This window comes from Ochotona curzoniae, unplaced genomic scaffold (genome assembly GCF_017591425.1).
Source record: "Ochotona curzoniae isolate NIBS_2020 unplaced genomic scaffold, NIBS_Ocur_1.0 scaffold_4505, whole genome shotgun sequence".
In the NCBI taxonomy this organism is placed as follows: Eukaryota; Metazoa; Chordata; class Mammalia; order Lagomorpha; family Ochotonidae; genus Ochotona; species Ochotona curzoniae.
In genome coordinates, this window is record NW_024467118.1 from 24,112,721 (window position 1) to 24,129,611 (window position 16,891).

The 16,891-nt window shown below is 46.9% G+C and overlaps 1 protein-coding gene across 4 annotated transcripts in view; it reads left to right on the top strand.

Moving 5' to 3' along the window:
- Positions 1 to 11,364, top strand: part of RHOH (ras homolog family member H) — a 43,074-nt gene extending 31,710 nt beyond the window's left edge. For 2 of the 4 annotated variants that reach the window (XM_040966360.1, XM_040966361.1), the window contains exons 2-3: positions 9,238 to 9,358; positions 9,654 to 11,364. In XM_040966360.1, the coding sequence (XP_040822294.1) occupies positions 9,834 to 10,409 (576 nt within the window). In that variant the 5' untranslated portion in view covers positions 9,238 to 9,358; positions 9,654 to 9,833 and the 3' untranslated portion in view covers positions 10,410 to 11,364. The remainder of the gene's footprint in view (positions 1 to 9,237; positions 9,359 to 9,653) is intronic. The other 2 variants (XM_040966362.1, XM_040966363.1) reach the window with 1 other exon arrangement.
- Positions 11,365 to 16,891: the final 5,527 nt, after the last annotated feature.

The window sequence follows — 16,891 nt, forward strand, 5'->3', positions numbered from 1 at the left end:
AACCCTTCGAGGTAATTCAGAATAATAGGAAATACATGTTTAGCTCTCTGTGCCAGGTACTGTGGTGGGTCATTACTAGATCGTCCTCATTTAATCCTGTGCAGGCACCTGTAAGGCAGGATCATCATCATTGCGAGTTTGCAGTGGATACCAGGAGGCTTGACAGTCAGTGACCTTGATGTGTCGGTCCCATGGCTGGTGATGAGTGGGGCAGGGAGGCCGGGTGGTGCCTGTGTGGTGCCAGTGTCCGTGCACTCAGCACTGTGCTGTGTTGCCTCTGGTGGCAAAGACATTGAAGCACATTCAGTGGTGGCAATTGGTGCCAAACCCAAGCCTGCCTGCCTCAGGTCTGGGCTTGCCTTTCTTCTTTTTTTAAATACTTATTATTTATTTATTGGAATAAGGCAGAGTTACAAGAAGATGGAGAGGCAGAGAGAGAATGAAATCTTCCATCACTGGCTCACACTCCAAATGGCTGCAGTAGCCGAGATGATGCTGGGCTAAAGCCGGGAAGGACCACTGGGATACGGGGACTCAAATACTGGGCCATCCTCCACTGCATTAGTAGTGAGTTGGAGATCTGAAGTGGAGCAGCTGGGACTCCAGCCGGAACTATAGGGGTGCTGTCATTTTAGGTGATGGCTTAACCCGCTACACCACAGCCCCAAACCACTTTCTTCAAAGCAAGATTGGCAAACGTCCTGTAAAAGACCAGAGTTAATATTTCAGACTTTGTAGGCCATATAGTCTGTTATGTGGGAAAGACAGCCATAGATGGCGTGTGAATGAATGAGCCCTAGACAATGTGTGAATGAAGGAGTGATCCTGTAAAATGTTCTTGAAGAGTGCTGATACTAAATTTCATATAATGCCCACATCATGAAATATTTTTCTTCTTTTGAGTTTTCCAATCACTAAAAAGCAACAACAACAACAAAACTAAAAATAACTCTTATTTGGTGATTCAACCAAAGATACATAGTGGGCTGGATTTAGCCCGTGAGTGGGGCACTGACCACATTCTGTGTAATGTTGTGACATCATGATTAGGCATGCATTTGTTTGCCTCTTGGCTCTCCTTCCTCGAATGATTCAGCCCAGGTGTCAGGTATGCATACCCAACTAAGAAAATAAGAGTTCTTCAGTGAATTCGTGTCCATTCTTTACAGACAAGTGCAGAGACCATGTGACTTTCCTTGAACTTGACACTTGAGGGTGGCACGCTGCAAGCACGTTTCAGAATAGTCTTTTTTTTTTTTTTAAGATTTATTTATTTTACATGGAAAGTTAGAGTTGCGGAGAGAGTGGGAGAGAAAAAGAGAGATCTTCCTTCTGCTGGTCCACTCCCCAAATGGCTGCAAGGATCAGAGCTGGGCCAGTCTGAAGTTGGGAGCCAGGACCTCCTTCAGGTCTCCCATGTATATAGGTGCAGGATCCCAAGACCTGTGGGTCATTCTCTGCTTCTTTCCCAGGCCATAATCAGGGAACTGGATCAAAAGTGGAGCAACCAGGACTTAAAGCAGCACCCCTATGGGATATCAGAGCCTCAGATGAAGGTTTACCCTGCTGCACCATGCACTACCTCAAAATTTTGTATGTGAACCCACCTGTGGAATCAGTGCGCACCTGGAGAGAAAATATGGCTTCCTTAAGAATCTCTAGCACTGGCATATTTGCAGGAGGAGAGTCGGTTGGCGGGAATGGTAGCCAGGACAAGTGTCTTGCAGCTGGGTTTGCATGGGAATGGCAGGTACTGAGATAGCATGGAGAAGGCTCACAGGAGTTACAGGTGTGGGTGAGTCACGGAAGGGCCATACTTTTGAGTCAGGTTTTATCTGGGACTACCTTTGCTCTGTCATCTCCCTACTGTGTGAGTAGGACAAGATCCTCCACCCCGTGAAGCTGGTACAGTTCTCACCTGGAAGCTCCATGCCCATGGCGACTCTTGCTCGCTGTCAGGGCCTCAGAAGCCAACTTGGTGCTGCCCCACAGGAAGCCTGGATGGATAAAATGACTAATGACTGATACATGCAGAGTACTTAGTGCAGAACCTGGAAGATGCTCAGGAGATAAAAAAAGTCACAAAATGAGCCATTGACTCAGTAATATCACACGCTTGTGAGTATGTACCCTAAGAAAATCATCTCACATGAAGGTGACATACAGAGGAACACAAAATATGTAATATGACATATACATATTCATACACATGAAATACTGAATCTCAGACTATCCTATGAGTGAGGAGTAACTGCCCAATTATACATTTCTGAAACAACAGGAAGGCAGTGTAGCTAGAAAGTGGTAACTATGCAGACCTTGTTGGAACAAAAAAATTTAGATCTGAAATATGTTTAGTTTATGTTTACTGGAGAATAGAAGTGAAGTTGAGAGTGACACAGTTCAGAGGTGGTTATACTTTTCTCCTATGACATTGCCCAAGATTTTGCACATTGATCTCTCCCAGAAGACATAGCAATGAAAGCACAGGCTTCTGCCGGCACGAGCGTCTGGCTTTTGCTGGCGCCAACAGACTCGTAAGGGTTCTGGGAGTATGGGCTTGCAGGATGCCTGGAGAATGGTGCTGACGGGGGTGTGTGGGGACCTGGGAGCTTGTACCCAGACAGAGCCTGGAGATTTCCACATGTGCTTGATCCCAAGCAGGGTGGGTGGGGAAAGGAGAGCCCTAGATTGCAATGGCATGGTGTGCTGGAGGACCAGATTTGGGAAGCTGTGAGCATGCTTGGATCCTGGGTGGGCAGAGGTGGAGTCCCAGGCCAGCATGTGTGCCAGGAGTTTGGGTCCCTGGTTGGTGGGTGTGCCGTCCTACTGGAAGACGAGGCTTGGAAAGACCGGGCTGGGAACCCCATGTACTCACAGGTACAGAGGGCTGTGGATTGATCAGGGAAGGGGTATAGCATGTGTGGGAGGGGGCACCACTGAGGGAATATGTTATAGGTAAGAAATGACTCTGGGGGGACTTCTGCCAACAAGCCCACTGTGTTTACAGGTAAGCAAGGGTGCTGAGACTGAGTGGTTAGAGGAGGGAAGCTGGAGGACCTTTCTGGGTCAGACTGATACACCTGCCATATGGGAGATGTATGTGAGTGTCATAATGGATGGGTAATGTCAGGCTGGGCCATGACACTGACTAGCACATGAGAGAACCAGATCTGGGGCAGATTCTGTGGGGAACATGTGGGATCACCCACGTGCAACTGCAATATCTGCTGCTTTGCTCAAGAGCTAGGGGTAGTGATGGGTAGAGCTAGGTATCACCACGGAAGCCCAAGACACTCATGGTACTGAGGTTGGGAAAAGGCTGGGTTGGTCCAGGCTGTAGCACCCAGAACATCCACCAGCACGCACACAGGCCAAGACAGGGGGCAGATTATACCAGGTAAGGGCCTAGCACCCTCTGGCACATGTGAGTTCTGGGTCTGGGAGTGGGCCTAGTGGGGGAACTTGGGGAGCATATGATTTAGGCCTGAGTGTTGGTCAGCAGCTCCATTTGTTGGCAAATATGTGGGTTGTTTAGCTGGGGATAGGAGGTTATTGGAGGACTGGGTCAAACCTTAGCACACTGGCATGTGCAGGAACCAGGATGGAGTGTGGGCTATGCTGGCTATCATACCTGCTGGTTTGCATGAAAGCCAGGGATGGTGGCAGACTTGGCAGAGCTAGGGTGTATCACCCACCAATGAGAGTTGGGACTGGGGTGGGCTGGGCAGGGCCAGGCTATAGCAAAGGCTAAGAAAGGTAATGGACCTTGCTAAGCATGGTCAGAGCAACCACTGGCATATGCAAGAACTGTGACTGGGAGCAGGTTTGGTTGAGGAACTAAGGACCATACCAGCTGGGTTGTGGTTCCTACTGGTGAGCACAAGGACCAGAATGGGGGTGGTAAACTGGGTTGAACATGACTGTAGCATGGGTGTGGACTGGGTCTGGGGTGTACCAGACTGGGCTAGACCAGCACCCGCTGATGGTTGCACGAAACATGGTGGGTGTAGGACAGGCTAGTCTAGGTCTCTGCTGCTGCTTAACCATGCAAGAGCTGGATCTGGGGGGTGGACCAGGTTGCATGGGCTGTAGCACTCAACTATAACAGCAGGAATGGGCATGGGCTGGTTGGACAAGGACACTGTTCCTGACAGGACAGAAAGTGGTCCAAGTTAGGCTGGGCCAATGACACACCAGTGTGCACGAGATCTGCTACTGGGAGGTGACCTGATAGAAGAGCTTGGAAAACACCTCTGTCAGGACTCAGTCCCTGAAGGTTAGCCCAAGAACCAAGGCTAGGAGCATCCCAAAACAGGCCAGTTAACAGTACCCACCGGCATATGAGTGAGTCAGGTCTGTGGGCAGGCCAGGCTGGGCCAGTTCCTAGCACCCATGGGCAGGTGTGAGAACCATGAAGGGGTACAGGATAGTCCTGGTTAGGCTGCAACACCAGCAGTTCATATTAGGGCCAGGACTAGTGGCAGTCTCCAGGCTGGGCTGGGTATAGCACCCTTCAGCATGAGCTGACACTGGGGATAGACTGGATCAGGCCAGGTTGCAGCATCCACTGGCAAATGCTGAGGTGAAGCAAGACAAGCTGGACTGGGCCGCAGCACCCCCCAGTGCATGTAAGGCCCAGGGATGGGTTGTGAGTCCGGTAGTAGGGCAGTAAGGACTCTGCTGCTGGGCTGCTGCTCCTGCTGGTGAGTATGAGAACTGGGACTGGGGGTTGACCAGGCTGAGCAGGGATACAATACCCATTGGCCTGCATGTGAACTGGTTAGGAGGAAAGCCAGGCTGGGCTAAGTGACTGTATCCACTTATGCAGACATAAACTGGAGCAAGTGTGGGCTGGTCAGGTTTTGCCTCAGCATCAGCTGGCAAGTGCTGAGAGTAGGGGCAAGGCCTGTCAAACTAGACTGTAGAACAACCTTGGAAGTGCAAGATCCAGGGCTGGGAGTAGACCTAGTAGGGAAACTGTGGGTACCTCTCTGATGGGCTGCAGCTTCCACCAGAAAGAGCTGGTGGTGGACCTTGCTGGACAGGCAGTAGCACCTGCCAGTATAAGTCTGAGCTGGATGGTGGGGTTGGTTGGGCTGAGCTAGGCTGCAGCACCACCCATTGGTGTGTACAAAGCCAATGGGATGCAGGACAGACTAGACCAGTCTGCTGTACATACCATCATTTATAGGAACCAGGTCTGGGGGCAGGCCTGGTGAGGGTTACTGGGGGTTGCTCTAACTGGGCTGTAGTTCCCACTGGTGTATGTGAGGGCTGAGGATACAGTGGAGTGGGTTGGGCTGGGCTGCAACATCCATTGGTTTGTGTAAGAGATGGGGCTGAAAATAGAATTGACCCAACAACTACCAGTGTGTATATGCTGATGTTGGTGATGGAGTGAGCTGGACCCCATATTGACTAGTACATACAGGAGTTAGTTCTGGGGTCATCTCAGATGAGGTTTCTTTGGGGATCCCTCCATTAGGACCACTGGACTCAGAACTCCAACCAGGGGGAGAATCAGCAGATCTGTGGTCGAACTGTGGAGAACTGCTCCTCCTCAGTTGCTGAAGATGGTGCAATGAATGGCATTCCCAAATGTACCTGGGGGATATAGCAGTCCATTGGGACCTGCAGAGGACATCTAGTACCATAGCAGAAGATGGGGGCAAACCAAACTGGACATCTCTCCTGGTCAAGCTTTGACAGCAAGTATCTGGGTGAATTGAGACTCTAAGGTGGACTATGTCAACCAATACACCTTGGAAGGATTTTCTCATCATTGGATTGGCGAGATTGACAGCATTTCAGGACTGTCAAAACCACTTGAGTGCTCCACATTGGGGATCCTGGGATGACATTGGGTAGCCATCCTCCATTCCTGGGTACTGATGTGGTTGGGCTACTGACAGCAACCCTCTCTCCTACCCTCCTTGCTTTCCCAAGATACAAGAAGAAAAATATTGGAGGCAGTTGTCTCATTTGCTTCCCACCCCCCCAATTCCTCAACCCTCCCCATCCTAATTGGTGGTTCACATGGGCATGCATCTTTCTCAGCCGTGTAAACATTGTTAAAAATAAAAGGAAATGAAAGCATGGTTCCTGGCCCTTGCCACATGGGCCACTCTCTGCCTTGGTTCAGTGGCCCTGAGCATGGCCTTTGCTGTGATGGCCCTGCACGGCTGGGCAGCAGCTGCTGGCAGAGGGCACCAGAAGACAGGTTGCTGAGATCATGATGGCTTCCTCATCTGAGTGGGTGAGGTTCAGAGCAGACTCAGTTCCCTTAGTGAATTAATTGGCTGCTGCCAGCGCCAGTCCTTGGCTGCCCAAAACTCTTTGCAAAGGACAGCATTTAGATGTGGTCTTTGTAGCTGAGCAAGCCGTTACTGGCCACTGACTGATGTGGGTTTCCTAAAAGAGCTGATTAATCCATCAGCATTTTGAAATGAGCCACCTCCCTCCCCCACCGCCCCAAAGCCCTGTTACCCTGAGAAATACAGTAGCACTAGTTTACTGCTAGTAGTCTGACTTTGCCTTGGTTTTATTCACGTTGTCTCCTTCTAAAGAGACAACAAAAGACATTCCCCAAACAACTTCTCCCCAAACAACTGAAGCAGCATTTCCAAGTGTACAAGATGTCAGACAAATCCAGGCAGACAAATGATTGCCATGTTGTTCTCATTTCTGCCGGATCCTTGCAAGCTCCCTATGAAGAGACTGGGGGCAGGGTTCATTCCAGTCTCACAAATGAAGAAGGGCAGACATGGAGGACCAACCATTTCAGCAGAGTGAATGTGTCAAGTATACGCTGAAGGTATTTGGGACATGCAGCAAAAGCACCTGCTCTGGCTGAAAAGGAGTGTGAGGATGGCCCAGAAAGACCTTCCAGATGGGATGGAAGCAGGGAGAGGAGGGAAGGGCATACAGAGGCACAGAGTCTATCTGCAGAAAGAGAAGAGTGGTGGTGTCTCAGGACACCCATTGGAATGGAGGCCAGGGAAGGTCGGATTGCCAGCAGGACAGAAATGGATTGGAATGCTTGTTCTCCAAGGTACCTCCCCCTTTCTCTGCCTGCTTTCGTCCATCTGTCAGTGAGGACAGAGCACCTGCAGCCTTTGCTTTGCCCCTCCTAGTCTGTTTGAACCACGGAGCTGAGGAAGGTGCTGACTGTGAAAATGGTGGAAAGATGAGAAAGGACCAGAACAGTCCGATTCTGAGACCCTGGAGGTTCTGAGATGGAAAGTCCTGGGAGAACAGTCTCACTTATGATCCCTTCTGGAGACACAGGCAGGAAAGACTTCTTCTGGAGAGCCATGTAGCTGGGGAGGTCCTGCCAGTGAAGTCTATATGGATACCATTGAAAACCTGCACTCACCTTTTGCCTGCAAGTCACTTCAGCCTAAAGGGAAAGTGCCTTGAAATCTGGTCTATCATCCTTACGTACTGACCATGTGAGCCACAGCCTTGGGCGTGTGTTTCATGTCATGTGGTTAATCTTCCCTCTCTGCAGGGTATTGCTCTAACCTGCTACCCTCAGCTCTGCCTCTGGCCATCTGCTGAAGTAGCTGAGATTTGCCACTGCCCTCACACCTGGTCATCAGGCAGCAACTTCTGTGCTTATGTTTGCTATGGCTGATTGACAAGAACCATGACGGCTCACTTTGTCTTGCCACATTTGTGCTTTGGGCTGCCCTGGGTCAGACCTGGGGGAGTAAAGCCTGTCTCTTCAGTCCTACTGCCTGGTATCCCATGAGGGCAAGGTCAGCTAACAATGTCTTTTGTTATAGAATCTCTGTGCCTTTGTGCTACAAGAAGAGTTCTCTCTCTCCTTGTCACAACTGGGTATAAGATACATAAAGCATCACTCTCTAGTAACAAATGCTTATTATATATAGTAATTATTACTTAGCAATGTTATCCATGCAGTATGTCTATATTGCATGTTGAGATAAAGATCTGTAGTATACCTTTAAGCACAATACACTTAACAGCCCTCAAAGCCTGTGGTGCCAACATTAACCAGGAAACATTACACAGGAGAAAGCCAAGATTTCTAGAAGAACGTTTTCCAGAAGCATCTCCTGGCTGGTTGACACAGGTAGTCGGTGTGACAGACTAGAGTCCTTTCCACGTGAGCCTGATTTGAAGCCCTATTCTTTACCATTCATCTGACATCGACCCATTCTATTAGAAAGACATCATCTAAATAGCCATCAGCCTGATATGTGCATATGCTTCATAGTCCTGGTCTTGATTCATTGGGATCAAAACAAAACTCAAAAATGTCTTAAGTTGACTTGACTCTGCACTCATCGAGAATATATATGCTAGCCTCTCTGTCTAGGGAACTAACGTCTGAGACCCTGCAGAGCCTCTTTCATCAAGGGTCAAGTGACAGATGGACATCCAGTGAGAATACCTGATGGGAATCTTTGGAATCTGGCTGAGCAGCTGACATTCCAGCTTCCCTGCCGTGGACAGTCAGTATTTGGTGTTTGAAGACGATGGTACTGGAAATAGTTACCATAAGGGCTCCCTGTAGTGCTCATTTTTATGAGAGATATAACCTCAGAGAGCTAAGGCCACTTGTCTTGGATCCCTTGGTTTATGTGGATTTTTTTTTAAAAAAGAACATATAAAAATCACGTGGCTTATTTAACTTTCTAATTTGTAAAGGCTGTTGTATATAAAGCCTGTGGTCTGACAAGGATGAAAACATCTTGGAGGGGAACATCAGGATTTCAAGGATGATTGATTTGACCCATTCACGATGCTGAGGTTCCATTGTATTCATGCAATCCTGTTTAACTCATGTTGTGCACCTGAGGAGTGTTGCTTTCCAGCCAGTGTTGAATTCTGCCAGGAGGCCAGCTGACCTTCACCCACTAAAGGTCTGCCAAAACACTGAGAGAAAGCACTTGTTGAATTCTTACATTGTGTCTGAGAAGTGGCTCCTAAAGTTAGCACAGCCTTGCTGAGGTCTCCACCGAGACTTGAGGTTCAAGCAATGTGTGCAAAGCTGTGCTATTTGTGGGTAAGAAAACTCCAAGGATGGACTGTTAGGAGTGTGGCCAGTTTTTGGAAACAAACCTCAGGGGAAAACCACAGCAAAATTTTAGTGTTGTGGTGATTTCTTTTCTCCTACTCAACAGAAATTCTCATATGAACCACAGAGTTGGTGAATGGAGGGGAAGGCACACAGTGTGTTGCTCATCATGCTTCTCTTTCTTATAGTTCCTGAAGCAGTTGGAATCTGCCAGAAACCCAAGCTACTGAGAGCACACTCAGCCATCTCCCCCACCTCTTGGAGTGGAAGACGATTGAGAGTTGGTTGAAAACTTCTGCTTTACCCCAGGTTGCCACTGAGGATTTTTTTCCCCCCCGCTCATGTTGCCATCAGAGCAGTTGCTTGTGTTTTAGTCCCTGGACTGGTGTTTAAGAAATGAAACCAGCATCTGCTTGTAGCCTGGGAGGCATGGAGGGTGCTTGTGTTGGAGGCCAGCAGATCTTAGCTTCCTTTGCTGAGGAATGAGGTTTGCACAGTGATCCTAAGATCCACATTTCAGCAGTTTGTGGGTGAGGAAGCTCCTTGACATCAAAAAAGAGAAACACAGAAGACTCAATTTCCACCTCTTCTCTTTCTGTTACAGACCAGACGTGGAAGCTTTTCAAAGTACATAGCACATTTCCAGAGGACAATTGGAGGAAGTACCTCTGCGGGACGGACCCTGGTTTCATTCTCCTTGTTGAATGGCATTGGCCCCTGCAGCCCATTGAGAGCTCCTTTCCCTGTGATTCTGCCCTTGACAGAAGGACTCTGGGCACGGAAGATGCTGAGCTCCATTAAGTGTGTGCTGGTGGGTGACTCTGCTGTGGGGAAAACCTCCCTCCTGGTGCGTTTCACTTCTGAGACCTTCCCTGAAGCCTACAAGCCAACAGTATATGAGAACACAGGTGTGGACGTCTTCATGGATGGCATCCAGATCAGCCTGGGCCTGTGGGACACAGCTGGCAATGATGCCTTCCGGAGCATTCGCCCCCTGTCCTACCAGCAGGCAGATGTGGTGCTCATGTGCTACTCTGTGGCCAACCACAACTCATTCCTGAACTTGAAGAACAAGTGGATCGGGGAAATCAGGAGCAACCTGCCCTGTACCCCAGTGCTGGTGGTGGCCACGCAGACTGACCAGCGGGAGATGGGGCCCCACAGGGCCGCCTGCATCAACGCTATTGAAGGGAAGAGACTAGCCCAGGATGTGAAGGCCAAGGGCTACCTGGAGTGCTCAGCCCTTAGCAACCGGGGAGTCCAGCAGGTATTTGAGTGTGCCGTCCGAACTGCAGTCAACCAGGCCAGGAGACGGAATAGGCGAAGGCTGTTCTCCATTAATGAGTGCAAGATCTTCTAACCTGCCCCACCTCCCCCACCCCCTGAGATTTCACTTGCCGCTCACACACTCACCCCAGTACTGATGGGGAGAAGGAGAGCTGGCACACCTGCAAGGGCTGAGTCTCTTCCCAGATACATCCCAGGCGCCTTACCTTTTGGACTCTTATCTGTAAGACTTGACCACTGGCTGATGTTCTGCACTCCACAAATGGACTCCTTACCCCATGTTCAACTAAAAATTCCTTGGGAAACTGTAATGAGCCTTTCCTTTTTAATTAAAAAAAAAAACCCAAATAATCCTTGTCATTTTGGAAATGAAGTGAGTTTTTAAAAATATTCCACATTCAGAGATACATTTCATTTAAATAAGAACAATACAGATCTCTTTGGTGTATAATTAGTGTTCACACTTAGAAAGCTTTTCCTGCTTACTTGCCAGCACCAACTGCTGAAGGGGTAAAATGACCTCTCAGAGTTTTGCCTTGTGTTTGTGTTTTTGCTCAAAGCAGTAATTTTGTTGAAAATACTTGGCTGGTGGATTTTTCTAGGTCATGAAATTTTAAAATGACCATAAATTGGTCCCTGAAATTAATTTTCCACCTGTCTGTTATTTAGAGTTTATAAATGGAAAACAGCTCCATATGTAAAATAATTTAGTGATACCTTATGATTTTTACATTACCACTAGTTCTGTGAATTAAGGAAAAGTAGTTCTTATTTATGCCATTCCGTTTCACTCAGGACATAAGGAAACCAATTTTCTCAGTTTTCCAATATGATCAATTCTTTGTAACAATAATCAATGTAAAAAATCAAGTTTGTGCTCATCGCTACACTGCTTTCTTCTCCTCTCTCTTCTGCATCCAGTAAAAGGCCTGGGACCCACATCTCAGTCTCTGGGGAGAGGATTGCTTCAGCTCTGTGTCGTTGACACATGTGCCATCACCCAGACATCTGAGCCCTTTAGTTTTAAAGCCTACCCTTGACTGTGTCACCGTGTCCCTTGATCTGTCTCCAGCCCTTTGTATTGCCATTGATTAGCAGTCTGGAGAGCTACCCATGAGGAGGAGAAGATGGAAGCTCTTATGCCTGGTGTCCTTGTGATCCTGCTTCTGGGATCAAATACCAGGGCTCCTAAAATACCTAACACGGGGTTTCAAAACAATCTTAGGGATAGGGAGTATTTAACGTGTTAGTAGGACTGCATTTCTTGGCCATTCCCCAAGCTTCACTTTCCTCCTGGTTGGGTATCTGCAGGTGGAAAGAGCCTAGATCTAAATGAGGAAAGAGGTGGCAGTTCCATGGCGTAAACAGAAGAGGAAAGGAAGCCCCAAGAGGGCACAGGCAGAGAGATGGTTTTGCCATCACTGGGGCAAGGGCACACATGACACCTACGTCTGTTGGTAGGAGCCAAGTTGACATTCCCTCGGGAACCCTCACACATGATACCAGATATCGGAGTGTGGACTGTCCCCAGTGACAGGACTTGCATAAAATGAGCCAATTGGCATCTCTCTCTGCCCTGCTTGACTGTGTGTTGACAGTAGATCCACCTCCTGATATCCTCGGGACCTCACACAGAGAAACAGCTGTAACTAAGCCAAGTTGCATTGAACTGAATTGGAGAGAGGACAGGAACTAGGATTCTGTGGCACAAGTGGTTGTGGAAAGGAAGCAGACCCACACAGGCCTTGAAGGCCTAAGAAGTGAAAATAGGTCATCTTGGTGCTGTCCTTGTCACTGATTGTTCTACACAAACACACTGATTTTAGTCTGCCGGCCCACCAGCATGTTTCTCCCACTTCAAATTTTGTGGCACCTTTTTGGAGACTCTGTATGTCTACTTTTAATTATTCTGTATTGCAACATTAAATATGCTGTTATCTTGAAGAGTTGATTTGAGCGGTTAAGTAATTCTTCCTGACTCAGCCTTGTTTGCTACAATGGAGATGGACTTACATGACAGATACTTTAGTTCTCACAATTCTGGAGGCGGAAGTCTGAGGTCAGTCTGTCAGAGTGGCCAGGTACTGTTCTGTTTTTGTTTTGAATCTTCCAGGCAGCTCAATTCAGTGTGATAATATTAGACTGAGCAATAAGGATGCTGAAAACATCCCAAGGTTAAAGTTATTTGAGTGTGTTGGCTGCATTTAGCACTTAGATGTGGATTGCATCAGCAAATAATATTCAGATGAGTTCATGTTACACCAAGACACCATGGGCCAGCATGCTGATGTTGCAGGTCTAGGGCCAAATAGCAGGTGAGTGTTAGCACCAGGAGTCTTGAGCTGTTCTGCGTGGCTCCAAAGCTCTGCTCAAAACCACTGGGCCCTACTTCCTCCTAGAGCAACCTCACTGACTGGCCTTGCCACATCCGATCTCATGTAGCTTACAGGCACTAGGCAAGTGGCCTGTGTTTTAAAAACTTGTCAAAACAAAAGATTCCAAGTCTGATCACAGTCTTCCCTTTAATTTTTTTTTTTCTTCCTGGAAATAAGAGCAGGATTCACCTAAGTCACAGAGCACCATCATGTGCCATTGTTCTTATTCTCTTGGGCTTTTCAGTATGCTCTCCTAGACTGATGGTGTGTCAGTTACACCTTGCTTACAACATGTGTGTGAAATACAACAGGAGCTGATGCTTAGAAAAGCTTGGGCAATCCTCTTTTAACCTTGCTTTTGGAGCACTCTGGTTTCGGGTACCAGAAATGAGAGATTGACCAAGGAGAGGGAATTTAATGCTTGTCCCTCCAGGGGTTGGAACTCGTGAAGAGTTCTTTGCCTGGCGTGCCGTGGTCCGGGAGGACTGCAGCTGAGCATGTGGGCCTGAATACGACAGGACAGAAGAGAGGCATCCATAAGCGTTTGTTCCCAGTGCTGAGAAAGCAATTCTTACTGGGTTGACTGTGATCAGCACAACCAATGGTGAGGATTTTTTTTTTTTAATTTAAGAGATGTACAGAGAAGGAGATCCTATATCTCTGGTTCACTCCCCAGATGGCCACAACTCCCACTGGCCAAAGCCAGGAGCTTCACCCAGGTCTCCATGTGGGGATGGGGTCCAAATACTTGGGCCACCTTCTACTGATTTTCTCAGGCCGTCACTAGAGAGCTGGACAGGAAGTGGAGCAGCTGGGACCCCAACAGCTGCCCGTGGGGGCCACCAGTTCTGCAGATGGTAGTCTTCCCTGCTACACCATAACACTGGCACATGTGGTGGGGATTTTTTTTTTTTTTTTTGCCTCTGAGACTTCTTTTTCTGATAAGACATATCATCACTGGCCAAGATCTTGAGCAGTCTTTTAGAAAAGAAGATAAGTCATGGGAAGGACATATGATATAGATGCGCAAGTAGTACTTGATTAAACCTAAAGTTCACATTAACTTTTTGGAAGATTCTAAACTATGTCCTGTTATGCAACTTAATTGTAAATGGTGGATAGGAAACCATAATGAGGGAGTGAGAGTCCAGATAATTGTGATGTGTTTTGGAGAGAAGAAAAAGAAAAATAGGTTGTATGTCTTTTCAGCCTCTCTCTCTCTCTCTCTCTCTCTCCCCCACACACACCTCTTTTTAATTTGTTGGAAAGGCAGAGTTACAGAGAGAAAAGGTGAGACAAAGAGAGAGACAGAATCTTTGTGGGTTCATTGCCCAGAGGGCCACAATGGTGAGAACTGAGCTGATTTGAACCCAGGAGCTTTTCCAGATCTCCTATGTGGGTACGGGGATCCAAGGACTTCAGCCATTCTCTGGTGCTTTCCCAGGCCATAAGTGGAAAGCTAGATTGGAAGTAAAGAAGCTGGGACTGGAACCAGCGCCATAGGGAGTGCTGATGTTGCAGAGAGAGGATTAGCATGCTACATCACTGTGCTGTCCCCAGTTTCTTAAATAGTAATTCTTCAGATACTCTTCAAGTATTGGTACAGCCATTATTGTGGAAATGCTTTATATCTCTAAACTACAGAACCAATGGGGCTATTATGTTTTTAGTAGATCCCTATGCAGGTATTCTAGATAGGTATTCTGGATATTCTAGATCAGATTAGAATTTTCTGGAACCTGTCAATAGTGGGCCACATGATGGGAAATCCATTCAAAAGTAGACTCCATTTGTAACATTGTCAACCAGAGTACCATGAGGCAAATGATACTTACATAAGGTTGGTGATAATAGCAACAGACAGCATTTGAATGGCTCTGATAGGTTCCAGGCCCTGTATTAGGCACTCCACATGCATCCCCTCTCTTGATGCTCATAGCACGTTCACGAGAGAGAGAGAGAGAGAGAGAGAGAGAGAGAGAGAGAGAGAGAGAGAGAGAGAGACTTTCTCTTGGTAAGAAGCAGTCTCAGATAAATAGATTAAACATCCCAGTTGTACCATGTAATCTTAGAACATACTTAACCAGCTGAAAGTTCTGGATGAACCCTGTTGAGTGCTTGTTATACTTGCTAATTTGGCCAAGATGGTGAGTAGGTGAGTATGATCCCTGCTGCATGCTGTGGAGGTGGCTGATGAGGACACAGCGGCCTTCCTTGCTGTGCCGCATCTTGTCCTCCCCACACTTGTCTCAGGTAGCTCCTGTCCCACTGTCTTGGCGGGTCTCTTCCCTTCTCGGTGCCTTGGAGCCTTATCACTGGGGACTGGACCTCAGGATCTCTTCCTGGCTGCTTTCTCTTTAGGCTCAGCCCATGGAAGCTTCTGGAGAGAACAGCTGGGTGAGCTTTTCCCTAATATACCTTTGTTCTTTGGTGCTGCTTATTTGAAAAAAATATATTGGGGGCATTTCTCAATGGCTATAGTTTCTTTTGCACTCGTGCACAGTATAAAGGGGGCTTCAAAGTTCATGGGGAAAAAAAACATGCACCACTTTCAAGGTAGGGTTTTTTCTTTTTGCACAAAAGAAAGTTTTAAATTCCATTTTCCACAGATTTTTTTGATGCCTCTTGCGTATCTTTCCTTTGCTCTTTCCTCCTAAAGGGGCCAGTGGTGTCTTGCTGGTGACTGTCACTGGGCGCAGTGACAATCTGCTGTGGGCTTTTGAATTCACCTTTGCAGGTGGAGCCTTCATGCCAGTCTTTGCATTTGAATCCCTGGGAATACACTTGATAGAATCACTGAGTATTTGAATTACTTCAGCCTCTCTCCAAAGCTATGGGTTGGCAATCTTGTAACTATTCTTTCCTGAGCTTTCAAGCCCAGGAAACACCACTCTCAAAATCTGTATGCTCAGAAAGAAAGCAGTGTGAGAAGTAATTACAACCTGAGGAAACAAAATAACAATATTCAAGAATTACAAATCTTCTGATGACATATATATACTTAAGAAACTGTGCTACTATCTCTAATGTGTAAAGAATGACAATGAATCAATGAGAAAAACAACCCAATTTAAATGCATATTTTTCAGAAGAGGAAATATGCATGACTAATAAACAATAGAAATTGGGCTTAATTTCCTGTGTACTTGTGGAAATGTGAAAAACAAATCCATCAAGCAAATGTCATTTTCAAACAACCACATCTGCAAAAGAATGGGAAAATATGACAGTATCAAGCATGAACACAGACAGGAAATAACAGGAACTCGTGGGAATACAAATTGACCTTAGCATTTTGGCATTACTTAGCTGGGAGGAATATCCTGCACACTCTAGAGACATCCTTGCATGTATTTCCCAGAAAACTTGTATGAGGATGTCTTGGCAGTGAATTACGAAGCAACCAAAGCTAGAAGCAATCCAGTCATCAAGAGAGAATGTCTAAATAATTCTGCTGTGTCCACACACAGAATGCTATGTGGCAATGAGAATGAGTGAGCCATAGCTGTGTATATCCAAGCAGATGAATGTAGACATTGCTGGGGATTGTGTGTCTTTCAGCTTCACTTTCCTTTTCTTAAAGATGCTCACTCTGGTTTAGGAGCTGGTGTTGTGGTACAGCAGGCTTTGCCGCAGCTTTCAAGGTAGCATTCCAAATCAGTGTTGCTTTGCTTATGATCCAGCTTCCTGCTAATGTGCACAGGATGGGAGTGGAAGGCGGTTCAAGTGCTTGGGTTCCTGCCGTTCATGTGAGGGACCAGGATGGAGTTCTTGGCCTCTGGCCTTGGGCTGACCTAGACCTAACTATTGCAACCATCTGGGGGAGTGAAAGAGCAGATGGAAGGTCTCCTCTCTCCCTATTTTTCTGTCACTCTGCCTCTCAAATAAATAAATAAATATTAAATAAATCTTCAAACATAATTTCTGGGATACTCTTGGTATAATACTGAGTGTGGAAATGCTTTATATCTGTATATTACAGTTTAAGTAGTGGTATTATGTTTTTGGCAGATTACTATGCAGAGAAAAAATATATAGTATGATCCCATTTATAATACAACATAATATTTAGGATTAGAAAAATCTTCCAAAAGCACTGGATTGGTTAACATAGCAATCACCTCTTCTGGGGAGGGCAGGATATGATAGAGCAGATCACCCAGGCATCTCGCAGGGTCTG